At 42.4% G+C, this 22447-nt stretch overlaps 1 protein-coding gene across 1 annotated transcript in view; it reads left to right on the top strand.

Moving 5' to 3' along the window:
- CEP135 (centrosomal protein 135) overlaps positions 1-22447 on the top strand; it is a 104864-nt gene that overhangs the window by 35498 nt on the left and 46919 nt on the right. The window contains exons 5-15 of the mRNA XM_077279731.1: positions 896-1037; positions 1151-1235; positions 1396-1524; positions 4347-4562; positions 4974-5039; positions 5527-5677; positions 5847-6070; positions 11660-11815; positions 12820-12981; positions 15403-15480; positions 16053-16204. Of these exons, the coding sequence (XP_077135846.1) occupies positions 896-1037; positions 1151-1235; positions 1396-1524; positions 4347-4562; positions 4974-5039; positions 5527-5677; positions 5847-6070; positions 11660-11815; positions 12820-12981; positions 15403-15480; positions 16053-16204 (1561 nt within the window). The remainder of the gene's footprint in view (positions 1-895; positions 1038-1150; positions 1236-1395; positions 1525-4346; positions 4563-4973; positions 5040-5526; positions 5678-5846; positions 6071-11659; positions 11816-12819; positions 12982-15402; positions 15481-16052; positions 16205-22447) is intronic.

The following is a 22447-nucleotide window of genomic DNA, read 5'->3' as shown; positions in this document are numbered from 1 at the left end:
TACTCCTTAGGAAAACGGACAGAACCACAGAAAACTGTATTTTCCTGGGCTGACAATTGACAGAAATCCAACCTCTGATTTTTATTAGATCAAGGTTAAGCCCACGTACATCCCATAGGTGAACTCATATGGGGCTGGTTGTGGGATGTGTTAGGTATTTCAGAAGTTTGACTTACCCAACTTTCAGGATATGTTGCCCCTGGAGGTCCCAGATGTGAGATATTGTTGTCAAGTTTCCTGTCATGATTTTACCTTTTTATAAAGATGAAACACCGCATGAATAGCATCATCTATCTGTCCGATAATACATTGGAGGTATTTGGCCAGCCTTATGTGTAATGTCCTTCTCTTTGCTACTACACTGGCAATGTATCTCCCATAAATATCGGATCAGTGCAAACCTCAATATTCATCACTGACTCCTGGGAATCTGAGATAATTACTTTAAACAGAGGAAGCCCCTCTGTGCATCAGAGTATATAAATCCTAGAGTTCTTGACTGATTCTCAGAGATCTCACTTTTCGTAATTACATGTTCACGGCAGGAGGTCCTATTTCAATGAGGGTTGACATGTCAGCTACCTCTTTATTCCCCAGTTTTAATTAATCCCATATGTTCAATGTAAGGGTGATATTTCTCGTCTCTGGAGATGTCTCTATGGATTTTGCAAGTTTTCTGACATTGACTAAAACCTGGCATTTTACAGGGGTGTGTAGACACTGTATCCACTGTATAGGCAAAGCTCCTGTGTGCTTGCATACACCATGCAGGTGTACTGGTGTAAGTCTTTGAAATGCTTCATTAGAGCTAAAGGGTTTAGGCCTCATACATTTTTTTTTTTATCTGTGTTAATTCTTATTTTTCCAAGTGTTCATATTCACTATTTTTATTCAGGTGGAAAGAAAAGAAATATACCCTTTAGGCGTCAGCGCATGCAGATTGATCAGCCAATCCCTCCCTCAGGAGTAAGCACACATCCTGTCCCACAGCCAGAGGATCCATATGTTGCTGATCTTATCCAGGTTGCAGATGACCGGTAGGTCTACATATGTCAAAAGTCATTTTATAAGACAAATACCATTTCCGTTATTCTGTGTCTTGAGACTGGTTTCTGGCATGCTATAATAATCAACTTAATGTTCTTGTCAGAATTCGAGAACTACAGCAAGACGTCTCCTCTCTGCAAGAAAAGTTACAGTCTTCAGACAGAGCGGTGAAGCACCTAACCCATCAGGTTTGTTATTTCTCATTCAGCATGTGGTATATTTGAAGATTTGGTTGGCATTTTTGTAGATCCATTCTTGAAGAGAGTCCTATTTGATCTCATCTGATTGCCAACGAACTGTAATAGTGTTATATTGTATTATTAATTTGATATATTTTTTCCTCTAAAGGTTGAAATGAGAGACAAAGAATTAGAGCGATTAGCACTAGCATTGGATGGTGGACGTTCTCATGATGTTATTTCTTTGGAAGCCAGATATAGAAGTAATGAGAAACTTGTTGCCCATCTAAATCTGCAGGTAAGGCACACGTTTAGGGCTTGTTAAGCAGAGTGTATTTTACATATATATGCTGTCCACATGCAAAACTGTTAGCGTACGGACAATGCACTAACCAGTGCAAGTCAATGGTGCAATTCACATGAATGGTTTTATTCACGGACTGATGGTCTGTGTGTAAGAAATCTCAACATTCACTAGTCATGTTCTTGTTTTTTTTTTTTTTTTAGGTTCAGTCTTGCCCATTAAACTTAGTGGGTGTGTTTACAAAACAACTCATTCCATGCACACGCCATCCGTATGGCATCTGGTTTTTACCGATAAATTGCAGTTATTAAGGGTGTAGCAAGTGGCGGCCACGGACAGGAGACCGACATCAGCGTGCTCTCACAGCCATTGCGTCCACACCCGCATTGGCACTGTGTACATGGCCATGTTCATCCAGTGTCGGTGCACTGACAGAAAACGCAGTGTTCTCTGTGGGTTTTAGATACAAGTCAGAAGGGATTTTTTTTGTTTAACTATAAAGTTAAGCTATATTTGCTTAGCATGTTTTAGATCTTCTATATAAATGTTTAGGCTGTTCAAATACCACCATTTTGGGGGTGACAGACTTCCTTTAATGTTGAAAATGATATTCAGATTTTTAACTGTGGATGTATAAAGTGAATATTATACTGATGTAAAAAATAGACATTTGGATGACAATGTGGATAAAAAAGTGACCATTTTTACTGGGCGAAAGAGGATTTTTTGACTTATTGTGAAATCCCTTTTTCGTAGCCTTCATTTCGGACATGGGAAATCATGGGTGTATGCTGCTGACCCGTTACAACCTTAAAGAAAAAACGTCTTCTCTTCCTAAGCAGGCTACACCTGCCTACAGGCAATAAAAGTAATGAAAAAAGTAGAAGCCAAAAAATTACAAATACAAATGTGCAACGTGGGCAACAGGAACAAAAGGATAAGTTCTGTGTTCCTCCAATGAAGGCAATGAGAAAGGAATTCTACTTTAAGTCCAAAAATCCCTATTTTCCCAGATGCTTCATCAGGGAGACCAGAAGCTATGGGATATCATAAAGTAATCCCTAGGGCAGTAAATATGTATAAATGTGTCATTCAAATCCAAGTAGTAACCCGGGTGACCACCGCTTACAGCACCTTTCTGCCCTGACTCAAAACCACCAAGGCAAAAGTGTGAAACCTGAAGAATTTTGAGAACGCAAGGACAGAGGACCAAGTGGGAGTATTACAAAACTGCAAGGTCAAAGCCTGATATCAAATAGCCCAGGAAGCCCCCCACTGACCAGGTAGAATGAGACTTGCCCCCTGGCGGGGGCTTTGTTCCTGGCTGTATTAGCTTTCAGAAGGGCAGAACGAATCCCAGGTCGCCTTAGAGACAGAGATACCTCAAGTCCTTTTGGATTGACAAATGGGGAATCTGAACATCTGAAGGAAGCTGTCACCGAAAGGTACCAGATCTAAACAGTGTACGGATTTCTCTGCTGAATTAGAAGGAAAAGGACAGAGCAAAGGAAGAATGATCTCTTCATTATGGTGGAAGGAAGAAACCACATTGAAAAGGAATGAAGGCTCCAGATGCAAAACCATATTGTCCAGGTGAAGAAAAAAAGGAGCTTCAGGCCAAAGCCACAAGTTATTATGCTCGCCTGATAGACGTGATCAGTAACACCATCTTCCATGGAAGCCGAAACTGGGAAATGCTATGGATTGGTTCAAAAGGAGGACACACTGTAATACTTTAAATAACAGGTTAAGATCCTAGGGATCCAGACATCCTATTGGAGGATATTCTCACACATAACCTCATTAATTAAATTGAGGAAAAAGATGTTAAATTGCAAAAAAAAAATGTATTAATTAAAATATAAATCTTTAATGATAAATTATTAAAAACATAATATAAAAAATTCAAGCATAGGGAACAAAAAACGGAAATGCGCCGACACAGTGATCTGTCTAGAGGAATAGCTATGTTAACAACAGGTATATTTGTTACCCTAAAAAGGCAAATTCATAAGTGAGTCTATTGTCTATATAGATGTACAATGTGGTTGGGGCCGAGAGAGACTAATTCTAATAATCAAAGTGCTTATTGGAAACCTAGAAATATTTTGGCCTAAATTCCATAGACTCTGAGGACACAACAATCATTTATACATTTCTCAGTGCATGATCAATATTGTTGGATAAAAGCTATGAATCCAAGTATAGAGAACAGAATATATAGAGAGTTTGTATAAAACAAAGTGTATTTGAGGAGAGGTGTTTCCCCAAACCCCCTGGGTAAATTACTTACTAAAGTGACCCGGGCTTTTCCTCACGCATTGCGCATTCCTACCCCGATGACGCCGTTTCGCCAATAGCTTCTTCAAAAATAAGAAGCTATTCCTGACAGATCAGTGGCAATGCATTTCCGTTTTTTGTAAGTATAATGCTAGGAGCAGGGAACTTAGATCAGTGGCACCACTCCAGCTCTGCAATAAAGAAGAACGCTGAAGTGGCTCCTTAAATGCTATTTATCTGCAGATCACCCCTGTATTTGCAGGCAGATGGCATTTTTGGAAGTGACAGTAGCAAAAAGATATTCAGGTGCCTGTTCCAGCAGCCATGTCAGTAGTCTGGAAGAGGTGGCTGGGGACTCGCTGGGCTCTGGTCTGTGGCTGCTGGACCAGGGTCTGTTTGTCTAATTTGTAATAATACAGCAGAAAGCTGGCTGCTAGTTGTAATACTCTATGTACGCCAACCACATGGGGCCGCAGCCTGGTCTTGATAATGAAAAACAGTTGGAACTTATAAATGCTTTGCGTGCGTTTTATTAGATCGAATACCTCCAGCAAGCAAACCGTGACCTTGAAAATCGTGCACAAGAGCTGCTAGAAACCAGACACAATGTCACCAGTGAGGTGGTAAATCTGAGTACCAAAAATGAAGAACTGTGTCAAGAGCTACTGGAGATAGACCAGATGGCCCAGCAGCTGGAGAGGGACAAGGAGCGGGTACTGGTGACCGCAGATGCTGAAATCGAAGAGGCAAAAGTAAGTGGTGTTGCAAGGCGTCTTTTTATTTTATTTGTGTTCCATTAGTTCCCTCTTTAATAACAGAATTGTGGAGTTTATGTCAATAAAACAGTTTATATTAGTTATATGTCAATGAAATAATTTAATTCCCAGCTCTGCTGTCCCAAGAGTCCTTGCTAGTTTCCCATAGTCATTAATCAGGTTGCTGGTTTACTTTTCTCCAGAGCAAATCCCCTTTGAAATGAGCTGGAATCTGAATAATTTCTACCTAATACTAATAATTTTGCAGTAATAGAAAGAAAAAAAAAAACACTGCATCATATTCACTATGATGGACAATGATGGCATTGGAGGATATTTTCAGTAACACTCTATTGTTTGTGACTTCTTAGAAAATGTACTTTCTAACTGAATTTTCCCTCTTTCTAGAGTGAAATAAAAAGACTTCACATTGAAATCACTAAACTAGAAAGCATCTTATCACAGTATAAGTCGGTAAGTCATCTTCACAATGGTCGCGTGCGACTACAAGAACAGAACAATTTTTCTTACTCAGAGAAGGAAAACGGACATTTTACAATAAAGAAATGTTAGTTATTTAAGATTAAATCTCTTTCCATTCACTCGTGGGTATTTCCTGGCCCACTGTCCAGTGCTATTACGTGTCTAACCCTCCCTGTGCTTTAAAACTGGAACGCATGATGTGCGCTCTTCTGGCGGACATTTTTAGTCTGTTAAATCCCTGATGGATCTTTAAGGCCACCATACAGTACATATTAGTTGTCGAACAATTTCAGCTATATTCCAGCAGGGTCTGAGAACTTCCGGCTGCCACTAGAAACAGCTGATTGTCAGGGGCACTGGTTGTCGCACCTCTACAGATTAGATATTGATGGCCTATCCAGATGATGGGTCATAAATAAAAAGTAGTTGCCCACCCCTTTAATGAACTTGGTTTGTAAGCATATTGTTTTCTTTTTAGGATCTAAGCAATTGTGAATTTGAAAAGAATAAACTAGCTGATGAGTTTGAGACCAGAAAGGATGAAAACCGCAAATTAGAGTCGCTGCTGAATCACGCGGAGAATGAAAAGCAGCGGCTTTCTAGTAAACTTGAGACACAGATGTTTACAGGTGAATATTGTGAGAAGTTGCTTCTCTTAGCCGATCAGGGTTTGTTCTTACATAGCCTTAGGTTTACATGGTGCATGGTCCCATAATTGGTGCCCACCATTTAATCACAGAGATTTGCCTGTTTGCATTAAAGTATTAAATATATTATTCTGCTTCAATTTCTTTTCAGAACGGGAACTGGTGCTCGAGATTGAAAGGATGCGGACACAGCATGGCATTTTGCGATCTGATCGTTCACCGTCTCGATTGGATTCCTTTGTTAAATCTTTGGAGGAAGAAAGAAACCATTACAGAATAGAGATGGAGAAATTGGAGCGAGCGCTTAATCTAAAATCCAGCACCCGGAATATTTCCATACAGGAAACCAGCAGAACACCAAATTCCCCAGAAAAGGTGCACTCCTGTTCATTGTAGTGAACACTTAAAGGGAATCTATCAGCAGGTTTAGAGAGCAGCTTGATGTAGGCAAATAGAAACTGAATACTACAATGTATTCCTGAGGTTACTGGGTGCCGTCATTCTCACACAATCAGAGCTTTTAGATTTAGCAATGAAGCAGAGCTGAGGAAGCTAACCTTGCCCACACCAGGCTCTGTATATACAATGTCCATAGACAGTGAGCTGCCTATCACAGGAGGGGGCGTGTCAGACTAGCATGCATGTGCTGCTTTGGCCAGCAATGATAAGCTGCTTTTGCTAAAACAATCATTGCAAGCAAAAAAAACCCTGGCACTTGATAAGAGACGCATCGCTGAAATCTTTCTTTTAACCCTTGGGGTGACAAGGACACTAAACTTCAGGAGGGCAAATTTCCAACGGATGAGAGAGGATCTTGGTGCAATTAACTGGGACAATATCCTGAGACATAAAAGTACACAAAGAAAATGGGAGACGTTTATTAGCATCCTGGCTAGGACCTGTGCACAGTATATACCGTATGGGAATAAACATACTAGAAATAGGAGGAAACCAATATGGCTAACTAGAGCTGTAAGGGGCGCAATAAGGGACAAAAAGAAAGCATTTAGCGAATTAAAGGAAGTAGGTAGTGAGGAGGCATTAAATAAATACAAAAGATTTAATAAATTCTGTAAAAAGCAAATCAAGGCAGCAAAGATTGAGACAGAGAGACTCATTGCCAGAGAGAGTAAAAATAACCCCAAAATATTCTTTAACTAGATAAATAGTAAGAAACTAAAAAATGATAGTGTTGGCCCCCTTAAAAATAGTCTGGGTGAAATAGTGGATGAGGATGAGGAAAATGCCAATATGCTAAATGACTTTTTTTCATCAGTATTTACGAAAGAAAATCCCATGGCAGCCAATATGACTAGTGATAAAAATTCCCAATTAAATGTTACCTGCTTAACCCAGCAGGAAGTACAGCGGCGTCTAAAAATCACAAAAATTGACAAATCTCCGGGCCCGGATGGGATACACCCCCGAGTACTGCAGGAATTAAGTACAGTCATTGATAGACCATTATTTTTAATCTTTAAAGAGTCCATAATAACAGGGTCTGTACCACAGGACTGGCGTATAGCAAATGTGGTGCCAATATTCAAAAAGGGGACAAAAACTGAACTCGGAAATTATAGGCCAGTAAGTTTAACCTCTACTGTGGGTAAAATCCTGGAGGGCATTCTAAGGGATACTATACTGGAGTATCTGAAGAGGAATAACCTCATGACCCAGTATCAGCACGGGTTTACTAGGGACCGTTCATGTCAGACTAATCTGATCAGCTTCTATGAAGAGGTAAGTTCCGGGCTGGACCAAGGGAACCCAGTGGACGTAGTGTATATGGACTTTTCAAAAGCTTTTGATACGGTGCCACACAAAAGGTTGTTACGTAAAATGAGAATAATGGGGATAGGGGAAAATATGTGTAGGTGGATTGATAGCTGGCTCAGGGAAAGGAAACAAAGGGTGGTTATTAATGGAGCACACTCTGACTGGGTCGCGGTTAGCAGTGGGGTACCACAGGGGGCAGTATTGGGCCCTCTTCTTTTTAACATATTTATTAATGACCTTGTAGGGGGCATTCAGAGTAGAATTTCAATATTTGCAGATGACACAAAACTCTGCAGGGTAATCAATACAGAGGAGGACAATTTTATATTACAGGATGATTTATGTAAACTAGCAGCTTGGGCCGATAAATGGCAAATGAGCTTTAATGGGGATAAATGTAAGGTCATGCACTTGGGTAGAAGTAATAAGATGTATAACTATGTGCTTAATTCTAAAACTCTGGGCAAAACCGTCAATGAAAAAGACCTGGGTGTATGGGTGGATGACAAACTCATATTCAGTGGCCAGTGTCAGGCAGCTGCTACAAAGGCAAATAAAATAATGGGATGTATTAAAAGAGGCATAGATGCTCATGAGGAGAACATAATTTTACCTCTATACAAGTCACTAGTTCGACCACACTTAGAATACTGTGCACAGTTCTGGTCTCCGGTGTATAAGAAAGACATAGCTGAACTAGAGCGGGTGCAGAGAAGAGCGACCAAGGTTATTAGAGGACTGGGGGGTCGGCAATACCAAGATAGGTTATTACACCTGGGGCTGTTTAGTTTGGAAAAACGAAGACTAAGGGGTGATCTTATGTTAATGTATAAATATATGAGGGGACAGTACAAAGACCTTTCTGATGATCTTTTTAATCATAGACCTGAGACAGGGACAAGGGGGCATCCTCTACGTCTGGAGGAAAGAAGGTTTAAGCATAATAACAGACGCGGGTTCTTTACTGTAAGAGCAGTGAGACTATGGAACTCTCTGCCGTATGATGTTGTAATGAGTGATTCATTAATTAAATTTAAGAGAGGACTGGATACCTTTCTGGAAAAGTATAATGTTACAGGGTATATACACTAGATTCCTTGATAGGGCGTTGATACAGGGAACTAGTCTGATTGCCAAATGTGGGGTCGGGAAGGAATTTTTTTTTCCCCATGGTGGAGCTTACTCTTACCACACGGGGTTTTTTTGCCTTCCCCTGGATCAACATGTTAGGGCATTTTAGGCTATGGATGGGTTGAACTAGATGGACTTAAAGTCTTCCTTCAACCTTAATAACTATGTAACCCTTCCCTCATGCTGTCTAATGATTACATCTCAAAAAACCTGCTGCAGATTCCCTTTAAAGGCACTAATTTATGAAAATGATCATATCTGAATTTACTTTTCCAATCCGATGGTTATTGTAGTAATTGACACGATGAGTAAATGTGTTACCAGCTGATACCACCAGCTGCTGTAGTGAAATCTCACAATGTCCTTGGCCGGGTTTTCATTTACTATTTCTGCAGCTTCCATTCAGTCTTAAATTACTCAGTTATTTCCAAATTACTTCAATAGTAATACTTAATTCATGCTCATATATCTTAGTGAGCTGTCACTTAATGAAAAATCTATCTTTTGGAATTAAAGGGATTGTCCGGGTCTTAACAATGGATGACCCATCCTTTGGATCTAATCAGTATGAGATTATCAGGGGTCCAGCACCCTCGCCACCGATCAGCTGAAATCTGCTCCAGCAGCAGCGGCTACTAACGATGTGGAGCTCCACAGCTCCTTACATTGCTTAATGACCGATACCGAGTAATGGGAATAAAGTGCAGTGCTCGGCACCTGCCATAATGCTTGGGGCTGCAGAGCGCCTCTGCATATATTGTTTGTGTCTCTCCTGCTGGAGCAGATTATGCCTGATCTTATAATGATGAGTTGAGATTAAGATAAGTTATCAATTGATAGAGCTGGTCATTTCAGAATATATTAATGACATATTTGTTAGATCAGTCATCACTGTCAGAGCTATGAGTATCCGGCACCACCACTGATCCTCTGTTACAAGCCCTGCTGGCAGTCCCATGTAACACATGGAGTGGCGCAGCACTGTGATGACAAGTGCTCAAGCACAGCGCCTAGTCTTGTGCCCAGGAGCTGTTCTGCACTGAATCATAAGCGGCTAGACCATAACGTAAACTTGTCAAAGGTCATGAAGGGGTTAAACATTTAAATCACTTTATTTAGTATACCACCTATTGGTAAATAGGAGACCCTTATATCCTATAAGAGCATATGTGTACCAAAGGTATATATAACAATAAACTTCTGTTTATAAAGTGCATATCACAGGATCGAGTATGTTAGGGAGCATAATGCATTTGATGATAATAAGGGGCGCCCCTTGCTGAAGTGACTGCGAAATGTGCGTCGGGCTTAGATGGTCTGGTAAATATCGTCTTATAATGGTCAAATGCATTATGCTCCCTATACATCAACCTTACACTGTCTTGTGACATGCACTTTGCAAACATGACCTTATTTTTCTTTAAAGGGAACCTGTCACCCCCCCACACACACACACACCCCCCCAGGCGTTTTTAACTAAAAGAGCCACCTTGTGCAGCAGTAATGCTGCATTCTGACAAGGTGGCTCTTTTAGTTCTCGGTGCTGTAACTGCAGAAATAATCAGTTTTGTAATTTGTTATAAATACCCTTCTTCAGTCCTGGAGGCCGGCCTTTCCCCCCTGCTGCAGATGCCACACAGCCATCACTCAAGTATTCTTGGCACCGGGCGCCGCCTCCTCACCGCTGTTTTCAAATGTGCCGGCGCCTGCGCTCTTTTCCCCTGCCTTGGGCAGGCGCAGTGAGCGCTGCCCATCTGTCTTCATATGCAGCCCTGCTGACTGCGCCTGTGCGGACGCCCTGCCTGTGAATCCCAGCCCCGCAATGTGAATAAATCAGAAGACACTGCGGGGCTGGGATTCACAGGCATGGCGGCCGCACAGGCGCAGTCAGCTGGGCTGCATATGAAGACAGACGGGCAGCGCTCACTGCGCCTGCCCAAGGCAGGAGAAAAGAGCGCAGGCGCCGGATCATTTCAAAACAGCGGCGAGGAGGCGGCGCCCGGCGCCAAGAAGACTTGAGTGACGGCTGTGTGGCGTCTGCAGCAGGGGGGAAAGGCCTGCCTCCAGGACTGAAGATAAGGTGTTTAGGACAAATTACAAAACGGTATATTTCTGCAGTTACAGCACCCAGAACTAAAAGAGCCACCTTGTCAGAATGCAGCATTACTGCTTCACAAGGGGGCTCTTTTAGTTAAAAACGCCTGGGGGGGGTGACAGGTTCCCTTTAACCTTTGGTATTATACTGATATATAGTTTTCCTGGAAAAGATTCAGTATAATTTTTATTTTAATAAATGAGATCTTTGCTATTTGTATGTATATGAGTCTCATGGGCTATTAATTGAAAGCTACAGTGGGTACGGAAAGTATTCAGACCCCTTTAAATTTTTCACTCTTTTTTAATAAATTTGCAAAAATTACTACATTAGTGTTTTTTTTTTTTCAGTCAAGATGGGGTGCAGAGTGTACATTAATGAGAAAAAAATGAACTTTTTTGAATTTACCGAATGGCTGCAATGAAACAATTTGAAGGGGTATGAATACTTTCCGTACCCACTGGATGTCTACATGTACAGTCACACAGGGAAGATTGTCTGTCACTAGTAGGACCGCCCACTGGACTCATAGGATACAAATACCAGGGATTTCAAAGAATAAAATATAAGTTCCTCTGAAACTTTCCCACAAAAATGTATAATAATCTGACCATCTCCTCCTGCTGTATAACCTGCCTGCAGATTAGATTCCTTTTTCATCTGTGTATACTGCATAGGCAGAAAGCTGTGGTGGGGGTGGGAATATAGAGAGCTCATTAATATAGAGGACTACATGGCGGCAGGTTTACTAGTCCTCTAGTGATAATCTCCTGATGTTGAAGCAGTGATTTTATTAAAACTACATTATGCTGCTCTCAGAGTAGGTGGCAAAACATTTGGTGACCGATTCCCTTTAAGGATATTTCATATTGTGATAACTTAAAGTTATTCATATAGAATTAATCTATATTTTATAATATACACGTGTCCTGTTTATAAAAATGCTGTTTTCTGCTGTTCAGGACTCGGGATCCAATGCACACGTTAAGCGTTTGACCAGAGAGAGAGATGACCTCCAGAACATGCTGGATCGGTTTGAAAAACACATGATTGAGATCCAGACCAATGTGAAAGTGCTAACGATGGAGAGAGACAAGTTCCGAATCCTTTATGAGCAGGTATAGTTGGGATAAAGCGGTCTCTTGTTTACTTTTTTTTGCTAGTTTATTGTGCTTTCATTGTACAATGGTAGTTTTCAGTGCACTCTTATCAGCTTATGGAACCAGATATATCTAGTTTGGCTAATAACATGGATATGCAGTCTGCTGTATGTAGCCATGAGTGCACTACTACACCCTGTGATGATGTGTATACAGCAGGCGTCGGTCATTAGTGAGGAGCAGTGCACTCTCCACATAGTTACAAGGGACTCATAATCTGATTGTGCTCGCGCTGTATTCTTTATAGTAAGTTGCGGATTTTTTTTTTTTTTTATTTGTTCATGGATTGAATATTAAAGATGGTCTCTGCTTTGACCAGTCTTTACTTGTATGAGCAATCATTTGACATTAGTCTGATCGCACTGTGTCCTCTGCTGGGATGCCAGCAATCAGCTGCTATCTGTGATGATGAAAGTGTTACTTGGTGCCCATTCATATCCATGGGACATCCGAGTATTGCTGGACAGTACAGGTACTACAGAGTGAGAAAATGCTCTTTGTAGCCGCTCAGGACTCTGGCCAAAAGATTCGGAACGGATGACACCCCAGCCCCATATTAACTTAGAATTCCCCACTAGGGAGTAGTAAAATGAATTTTCTAAACAAGACCATAATGTTTAACTTGTCGACGGAGACATACAAATAAATGTATCTTCTTCTACCTATGTGTTCCAGTGGGGGTATACTTCTCATAAAAATACAAATAATTGCAACATGTCAGTAGCTTGGGGGGATCTGATGCTGAGACCCCCACCGATCGCTCATTAAAGTGAAGTGGTAGACGCGCTCATCAGAGCTTTGTTCTCCATCGGTGGCGATTGTTTTTACTCAGATACTCGAGCGGAGCGGCGTATGGATCTGTAAAGAGTACAACCCAGTGCACCACACCACTTATGTGAAAGTTATTTTTATTTTATAACTTTTTAACGTTTAGTTACTTTACATAACCTCTTCTATTTCAGGCTCAGAATGAGCTGACATTGGCTAAACGAGACCGGTCTCCTCTCCGTACGAGCGCCTCTTCAGCCTGTGAATTGCGCCATCTAGAGGAGGAACGGGATTTAGTCAAGTCAGATTTCAGAAGACTTCAGGATGAGAATGAGGGACTCAGAGACAAGATGAAGGTTAGGTTGTTTTCCTATATCTTATTGCAAAAGCCGCAGTATGTAATCCCTCGCTGATGGTCCTCTTAGCAGGGACAAGTTCTATAAATGAGACCATTCACTTGAGTGCGGCCACATTCTGCTTCGTCCTACAATCGTCCTACAATGGCTGCAGGTGTACATTTCCATGTAAGCTCCTTTGTGCTCACAGCCAAAGGCAATTCTTTATTCTATCAGCAAATTACAAAATTTGTTCAAAAATAAAGAACTTCTGTACTAATGATGTGAATGTTATCTTGGCCCATGTAGGACATCAGTGCACACATTCTGCCTCAGTAATAATAATAATAATCATTATTTTTATATAGCGCTAATATATATTCCGCAGCGCTTTACAGTTTTTGCACACATTATCATCGCTGTCCCCGATGGGGCTCACAATCTAATTTCCCGATCAGTATGTCTTTGGAATGTGGGAGGAAACCGGAGTACCCAGAGAAAACCCACACAAATACGAGGAGAACATACAAACTCCTTGCAGATGTTGCCCTTGGTGAGATTTGAACCCAGGACCCCAAGGCTGCAGTGCTAACCACTGAGCCACCGTGCTGCCCTGTAAGAATCTACATCATGTAGAGGGGGCCCAGACCTGTCCGAATTGCTGCAGGTTTGTCTTTGTGAGCAGCCATGGACGAGGTGACTGCAATAGATCTGTACGGCAGCCGCCCAGACAGCTCCCTGTTCATTTTGTAGCCACTTACAGAAAAATTCCTTCTTACTCATGGCAGCCATTCACACTGCAGCTTTTATGTCTTCAAAGAAGTTTAGGAAATGAAAGTTGAGCTCTGATTGCGGTGGCTATCAATGCCAGTTTTTTTTGTTAGACAGTTTAGGTAAATCATGAAGTTGAATTATTTTACCAAAAAGACCTGAGTGGCTAGAATTACTCCTGTCATACTGGTCCTATGCTAGATGGTGTTACTCTGTAGAGCCACATTCACACCACTGTAGGCTTCAGAGCTGTACTCTTGATGAAGCTTAGCCAGCCTGGTGACTAGCAACCTGCAGAATCGTGAATGTGGCTGTGGAATATCACACAAGATGTAACTAGAGATCCATAGGAGTATTGCACAATATATTGATGGACGGTACAATAGTGTTGAAATCCATTTTCTTTTTCATCTTGTTTTCCTCTTCTGTTCTTCCACATGACCATGATGTGATCTCAGCACTGCGCTCACATGAGACGTTTGCTTCGTAGTTTATTTCTACATAGCATGTCATTAAATATCACTATTAGTAACCTACTGATATGGGTTTTGTACAAAGTACACAATACAATGTGTGACTCCAGCATACGTGGTAGTGGCGAGGTAGGAATGTAAACTCATACATGTAGGAATGAAGGCGGACCCTGAAGGCCGTAAATCATTGTATTCCCTATAAAATGACAGTCCTCTACTCTGCGCTGTGCTGATCCTCTGGTGTATTTTTCCAGATATATCAATAAATTGACTACTAGTTCTCATCCCAGTCAGGGATGTCCCTAATCAGAGCACTGGATGGTCGGTGTGTAGAGATCCCCATTGTCAATGTATTCATTTATTTTTCAAAGAGCAGCTCCATGCAGAATTGTAAGAGACAATGGAGAATACAATTATTTACTATATCAGAAATCATTCTTGCAATTGTTTAGTATATCAGACATGTCGGGGCAGCTGACAGCCCCCTTACACCATATACCACCCGTATAGAGCTTTGATAGAAGTTCATTGACATTGTTACTTAATATTTCTTTAGTTTCATGTGGATTGTTGCAAGTGATTCTTTTCAAGGTTATACTGTTACTGATTTATGTCATTTGGGTTAATATAATGCTTTAAAACAGCAATTCTGGGGCATGAAGCATGATCACCCGCCATTCATATATGAGAAGAACCTACCAAGTTTGGCTTGACTGACCACCATCTAGTGTGTATGGGGACCTCTCTCAGCTGAGAAGGAAGATAAGAACCAGGCTGTTAGATTTCATCTCTCTTGATCCTTTTGTTCTTGGGAAATAAGTCATTGACAGATGAACATGCTTGGCTCGGCCGAGGGTTCGGAGAGATAGCTGTGCTTGTTGAGGCTCCTGCACAATGTACATTGCATTGTAATACAGCATTGTCCTATTTACATGAAGGACCCTGGTCTGTAATTACAGGCACCACCACTACCAAAAGTACCAAGCTGCGTCTGGTAACAAATATAAGGGACGACACTAGTCGAAGAGCCATGATCTGCTCAGACAGCTGATGGGTGGAGGGGCCGAGTCGCTCGCCCGCCATGCTGTCTAACACTGGTGGCCTAGATTGAGGAACAGACGTTTTAAAGTCCCAAAATAACTCTTTTAGTTTGGTCTTAGAAGTAATGTATCTTTGATGTTGTCATTTTTGTTTTCAGGTTCAGCAGGAATTTTCCGCTTCAGAAAGGTTTAAGCTCACCCAAAAGATTGCGGACTTAGAAAGTACAGCACAAATAGTAAGTCTTGTTTTACTTTTTAATAATTAGGTGTCACTTCTGGTTTGTTCTCACCTGGGGATAGAAGAGTAGTCCTGTGCTCTTAATATAGAAATCTACATCTAACAAACACAATGGAATGTGAGTAGTTAGAAGGATTTTCCAGATTTAGAAAACCCCGGCCCCCAGCTGCTCTTTACCCTCCCTGGGTCCAGCACTGATTCTCCGCTTCTGATCCCGTTGTCTGCTGTTTTCTGCAGCGCTGACTTCGGGTTACTGCGGCCACTAACTCGGCTCAGCGGCTGCGACCAAGTGGACTGCGAAATCCGCTCAGAGATACTGTGCTCAGTGATTGGCTGCAGTGTTGTCGATATGACATCAGCACTGCAGACACTGAGGGCAGCTATGCAGAGTCAGTGGACCTGGGGAGAGAGAGCAAAGAAAAGGATTTTGTTTTTTTGAAAACCAGAAAATTCCTTTAATAAACATTTGCTGTAGGTGGAATGAATCTCTGGCTTATGAGGAAATGAGGCCCTTGTTACATTATCGTGCCTTTGTCATCGGTGACTAATCATCGATTTTAATTTTTGTAGATGGAGACAGAACAGTTCGAGTTGAAATCTACTATATCTGAACTGAAGGAAAAGATCTCGTCCTTAGATAATGTGCACCGCTCACAGTCCATTACACTGGCCCAGACTCAGGACGACTCTTCGCAGTATAAAGCGGAATTAAATTCCTTAAGGTCTGTCTTCTTGACCACTACATATCATTTATTATGTATTTTTTTTAATAACTTCATTTCTCATGTGAATTGTTTTGGTAAGTACAATGATGGCAGATTTATCAGAACTGGCATAAAATAAAATTGGTTGCCTGATCATTTCTTATACAATCTCCCCCATTGCCCACAGCGCTGGGGAATTCATGTACAAGAAATGGTAACTCTTTTGTGTAGTCAGCGCCAATCCAGAGCTGTCGCTGTGGTCGGGCATTCCACCGTCTGACTGCTCTAACTATAAAGAAGAACCCTTTCCTGTTTAGCTGCCGGAATCGCCTGTCTTCCTTTCTGAATGAGTGCCCTCAGTCCTCAGTATGGTCCTGGGAAGGAGTAAGTTATGTGCCAGTCCTTTGTACTGACCACACATATATTTATACATGTAAATGAGATTCCCTCTGAGGTGTCTTTTTTCTAAGCTAAACAAAAGCCCAACTTTTCCAACCTCTCCTTATATGAGAGGTCTTCCATCCCTTGTAATAATATAGTTGCCCGTCTTTGACCTGATTCTAACTTCTGAATATCCTTTTTAAAATGTGGAGCCCCAAACTGGATCCCATATGCTAGATGTGGCCTCACCAGTGATTTATAAAGGGGTAATAAATAATACGTTGGGATCGCAGGATTTTATCTTTTTATACACCCTAAAATCTTGTTTACTTTTGCGGCTGCTGCTTGACATTGAGCACTGCTGCTCAGCTTACTTGTAACCAGAATACCCCTGTCCTTGTCCTGTTCTGTAGTCCTGCGTATACTCCCATTTACTGTATATGCAGAAATTGGATTACTCCGTCCTAGGTGCATTACTCTACATTTACCGTATTTTCTGGTGTATAAGACGACTGGGCGTATAAGACGACCCCCAACTTTTCCATATAAAATATGGAATTTGGGATATGCCCGCTGTATAAGACGGGGGTCATCTTATACGCCCAGTCATCTTATACGGCGTGTGGTTCCCAGGGTCTGAAGGAGAGGAGACTCTCCTTCAGGCCCTGGGATCCATATTCATGTTAAAAATAAAGAATAAAAATAAAAAATATGGATATACTCACCCCTCCGAGAAGCCTGGCTGTCACTGCTGCAAGCGTCTGCCTCCGTTCCTAAGAATTGCAGAGCATGAAGGACCCTCGATGACGTCGCAGTCCTGTGATTGGTCCATGACCGCTCATGTGACCGGTCACCTGACCGTGATGTCATCAAAGGTCCTTCACGCTCTGCAATTCTTAGGAACGGAGGCAGACGCTTGCAGCGGTGACAGCCAGGCTTCTCAGAGGGGTGAGTATATCCATATTTTTTATTTTTATTCTTTATTTTTTACATGAATATGGATCCCAGGGCCTGAAGGAGAGTTTCCTCTCCTTCAGACCCTGGGAACATCCAGGATCGCTCCCTGCACATGCCGTACCTGGCATATAAGACGACCCCCGACTTTTGGGACAATTTTTAGGGGTTGAAAAGTCGTCTTATAAGCCGGAAAATACGGTAATTTACCAACTGTTTGCCCATTCAAACATCTTATCCAGATCGTTTTGCAATATTGTAATGTCAAGGTCAGATTTTCATATCCTACATAGTTTGGTGTCATCAGCAAAGACAGTCATTATTTAGTACAATTGTTCTTTTGCATACAGTTTCATTATTGTGTGGAACACATCTTTCCGTATATTTACATGGGCCGTTGACCGGGGAACGAGCATTCATCAGAACGATGGCTCTCCACTATCCGCCCGTCTAAACAGGCCAGCAAACACATGACGAACAATCAAAAATCAAGGAAAATAGAAAAAATTGGAATCCGGCTCAACAGGGCTGGATTTTCCTTCTCTTTTTATTTTTCAAAAGAAAATAATGGTGCATACAAAAGAAAAAATTACATGGTCGACATATTTTCTTTTGAAAAAGAAAAGGAAAATCCAGTCCTGTTGAGCCGGATTCCAATTTTTTCTATTTTCCTTGACGTGAGCCCCAAGTGGATGAGCATAGAGCAACTGGGTGAGCTGAAATTAAGTTTCTATAATCAAAAATCAAATTTGATGATTTTTAAGCCGGCTTACATATTTCCATTCTCTGTGCATACTGAATTGTGGTCAGCCAATGTAAGGCAGCCATCACTGCAGATTGACGGTTATTTAACAGCGACAATCGTGCAGTGTAAACTGTAGCATAAGGATACATGACGACAGCCGTTAGCTGAAAAGATTGTGTAGCTTGTCTCATCTATTTTAGAACTCTGATTTAGCTGTAAATCATGCAGCCAAGTTGCAGACAAGTCTCTTCTCTCATACATTGAAGTCTATGGTAGGTGTGCCGCATGCGATCAGAGACTGAATTCCAGCACATTAGAAAACTTCTGACTTTGTCACAACTCGACACCATAGGGACTTGTTGGATCTAATGTTATGTTATGTTGTTGCAAATCTAATCGCCCACTGTGTATGGAAACTGATGTTTCTGCTGGTTGCACATGCTGTATGTCCACTGACAGCTGGAGAAAGTGTTTGGGCAGGTTTAGATCCAGTGACTTGTCTAAATGCCGCTATTGTATACACTATGAACTAAAATAGGGGCACTCCGTAGTGTAAGTATCATAGCGATAAAAGGAAAGCGATTCTGCTTTCTCACCCGGATGACTTGTGCAGACACAGGCTCAGCTCTGACAGAAAGTGGTGATCCAACGTGCAGACTGCTGCTCCACTCGCTCCGCCAAGGAGAGGCTCGATAATATGGAATAAATCAGTTGGAGTAAAAAAGGCATGGTGGCTGCTGTCACATATAAACTGGGAAATGTAAGAGGGAAAAATATAGATACAAACAATGCATTTCAAAATCTGTTTGAGGAAGAAATTGGACCGATGCTGAAACATGTTGCTTTTATCAACAAATGCTATGGGGTTTTTTCCCCTGTAAGGCTATGTTCACACATTGCGTTTTTGCAGCGGGTTTTTTTTTTTTTTTTACGCCAAGTTTAAGTTGCTTACAAAAGTAAGAGTTTGGGTACTCACCGTAAAATCTTTTCTCTGAGCCTTCATTGGGGGACACAGGAAACCATGGGTGTATGCTGCCACCACTAGGAGGTTGACACTATGCAAAAAAGGTTAGCTCCTCCCCAACAGTATATACCCACCAACTGGCAGAAAGCTATTCAGTTAGTGAAAAAGCAGAAGGAGAAGCAGAAAAACATAACAGAATGGATTTAACAGATAGCAACAGAAACTGATACAACAGTAAATAAGGGCAGGTAAGATTTTATGGTGAGTACCCAAAATCTTGCTTTCTCTCTCGCTTCATTGAGGGACACAGGAAACCATGGGACATCCTAAAGCAGTCACCTTGGGAAGAAAGGATGGGATCGGACGTAGCTCCATCTTGTCCTGGTGAAATACCAGGTAAGGAAAGCGACAAAGAGCTGTCAGCTCTGAAACCCGTCTAATTGAGGTAATAGCGACCTTCCAGGAAAGTAATGTGAAAGATCTCACGCAGTGGTTCAAATTGAGACTCCTGCAGGACGTCGAGCACTAGATTAAGATCCTTGGGGTCCACTGGGAGCCGGTTTGGGGGAATGGAGTGAGCAACTCCTTGAATGAATGTCTTGAGCTGTTGGCGAACAACCAGATTTCTTTGAAAAAGAATGGAAAGGGTAGGAACTTCTTAATAGAAGTAAGGGACAGTCTGGACTCAAGACCCGATTGCAGAAAGGACAAAAGGGATGGGAAGTGAAAAACCATTGGAGCGACTCGATTGAGTCTCACGCCAGCGAAAAAACGCCTTCCACGTATGATGGTAGATGTGAGAGGATGAAGGCTTCCTTGCTTTAATCATGGTCTGTACGACTTGATCGGAGAACCCATCCGGCTTCAAGACTGCGGCTTCAACAGCCATGCCGTTAAATTGAGCGACTGAGAACTCTGGTGGGAGAGGGGCCCTGTGACAAAAGATCTGGAAGTCTCCACGGCGTATCCACTAGAAGGTTGATCAACTCTGCGCACCAGGGTCTTCGAGGCCAATCCGGACCGATGAGTTTGACGGGTATTCCTTCTACTGTTATTTTTTTGATTACCTTGGAAATCAGCGGAAGGGGTGGAAACGGGTAAAGAAGGGAAAACTGTGTCCAGGGTATTGCTAGTGCATCGGATCTGATCGCTAGCGGGTCGCGAGATCTGGACACAAACTGAGAAACTTTGTGGTTAAGTCTGGACACCATGAGGTCGATGTCCGGAGTCCCCCATCTGAGACAAATCCTGTGAAAGACTGACGGATTCAGCGACCATTCGCCTGCGGCGAGACCCTCTCAGCTGAGTCTGCCGCTCAATTTTCGACTCCTGGGATGTGCACTGCGGAAATTGCTGGGACATTCTGCTTGGCCCAAGACAGGAGCCGAGCGACCTCTGACATCACTGCCAGACTTAGAGATCCCCCTTGATGATTGACGTACGCCACCGCCGTGGCGTTGTCGGACTGGACCCGAATCGGATGTCTGTGAAGAAGTTCCTGTCATTGAAGCAGGGCGATGAGGGATGACTCCTGAGCTGACCATCGATCCTGGACCATCAAATCTTGGAATACTGCTCACCAGCCAAGGAGACTGGTATCCATTGTGACTACCTTCCAATGTTTGGGGATGGAGGACCGACTGAAAGCACTCCCACCATTTCAGGGACTGCTTTATCCGCAGTGGAATTGAAACACACCGATCCAGGGAGCGGATCGACTTGTCCCATCTCGCTAGCAGGAAGAGTTGAAGAGGACACTTGTGGAATTGAGCAAACGGGACTGCTTCCATTGAAGTAACCATTTTGCCTAGTACACTCATGCAGAAGCGGAGGGTGCAGGGAGATCGACCTCTGAGAGACCGAACCCCGCGCACAAGTACTATAGACTTTTCCTTGGGTAGGAAAATCTTTGCTTGAGCGGTGTCGAAAAGCATTCCCAGGAAAACAAGACGCTGGGCCGGGATCAGAGACGACTTTGTGGTGTTGACGATCCAGCCCAGATGGGAAAAAGTGTCTAGGGAGCTGCGTAGACTCTCCTGGCATGTCAAGGGTGTTCAACAAGTAGTAAAAAATCCAGCACCAAGAGGTTGCACTCCAATAAGCTATATACAAAAATCTTCATATAAAAGCATGGACAACCGACAATAGAAAAAATGGCACAAATAGCGGAGGTCCCAGACACCGGTTTACGCGTTTTCGGGCCATATATGCCCCTTAGTCATAACCTAGTGTTTTACCAGTGAGTCAGGGTTCTATATTGACCAAAGATTAAAAAAAAAAAAAATCTTTATCTGGTTGTATTCTCTGCCATAGGTGGTGTGACAAATAAGCGCACAGATATAATATTGTTTTATTAATATTGTTCACTGAACTTTTGACTGTGTTTAATAACCGCATCATATTGTTGGTTTTAAGTTTGTATTTTTGTGCTGGTAAGAGTTTTAATGTTGTGGGTGTGAAATAACTGAACCTTGTGATGGGGGCATTTTTTATATATATATATATATATATATATATATATATATATATATATATATATATATATATATATATATATATATATATATATATATATATATATATATATATATATATCTTTGGTCAATATAAAACCCTGACTCAGGAACGAAAGGGCACAGTGGCTCTCTGTTGGGGTAGAGACATACTTTTTCCTTCCGTGGCATTGGAGGTAATCTTGTCCAGCTCTTCTCCAAAGAGATGAGAACCGTGGAAGGGAAGACCTGTGAGGGACTTCTTTGAATCGGAGTCCGTGTTCCAGGCTTTCAGCCAAAGGACCCTGCGGATGGTGATGATGACGCCGGCTGCTATGGCTGAACAGGCGGATGCATCGAGGGACGCAGACATTAGGTATTTTCCCACGTGGCCGATCTGGTCTGCTAGGTCCGCCAGCTCGTCTGCAGGGGCACCAGAGGCAATACCCTGGCGGAGATTTTTCGCCCAGGCGGAGACTGCCTTGGCTACCCAGGGATAGCAGGTAGTAGACCCGGAGCTGCGTGTGGGAATCTGCAGACGGCATGAAGATGGCGCCAAGTTGTGGGTGGAGCCTGTAGCGCTTGCAGAATTTCCTGCTCGGTGAGGGAGGGGAGACTAAGGAAAAGGGCGCTCAGTGTTGCTGGGTCCAGGAGAGAGGGCTGTGCTGATAGGCCGGTGGGCGGAGGCGGAGCTAGCAAGAGCGCCGGCGCGTGTGATAGAACGG

This window comes from Ranitomeya variabilis, chromosome 1 (assembly GCF_051348905.1).
Source record: "Ranitomeya variabilis isolate aRanVar5 chromosome 1, aRanVar5.hap1, whole genome shotgun sequence".
In the NCBI taxonomy this organism is placed as follows: Eukaryota; Metazoa; Chordata; class Amphibia; order Anura; family Dendrobatidae; genus Ranitomeya; species Ranitomeya variabilis.
This window is presented reverse-complemented; position numbering and strand designations above follow the sequence as displayed.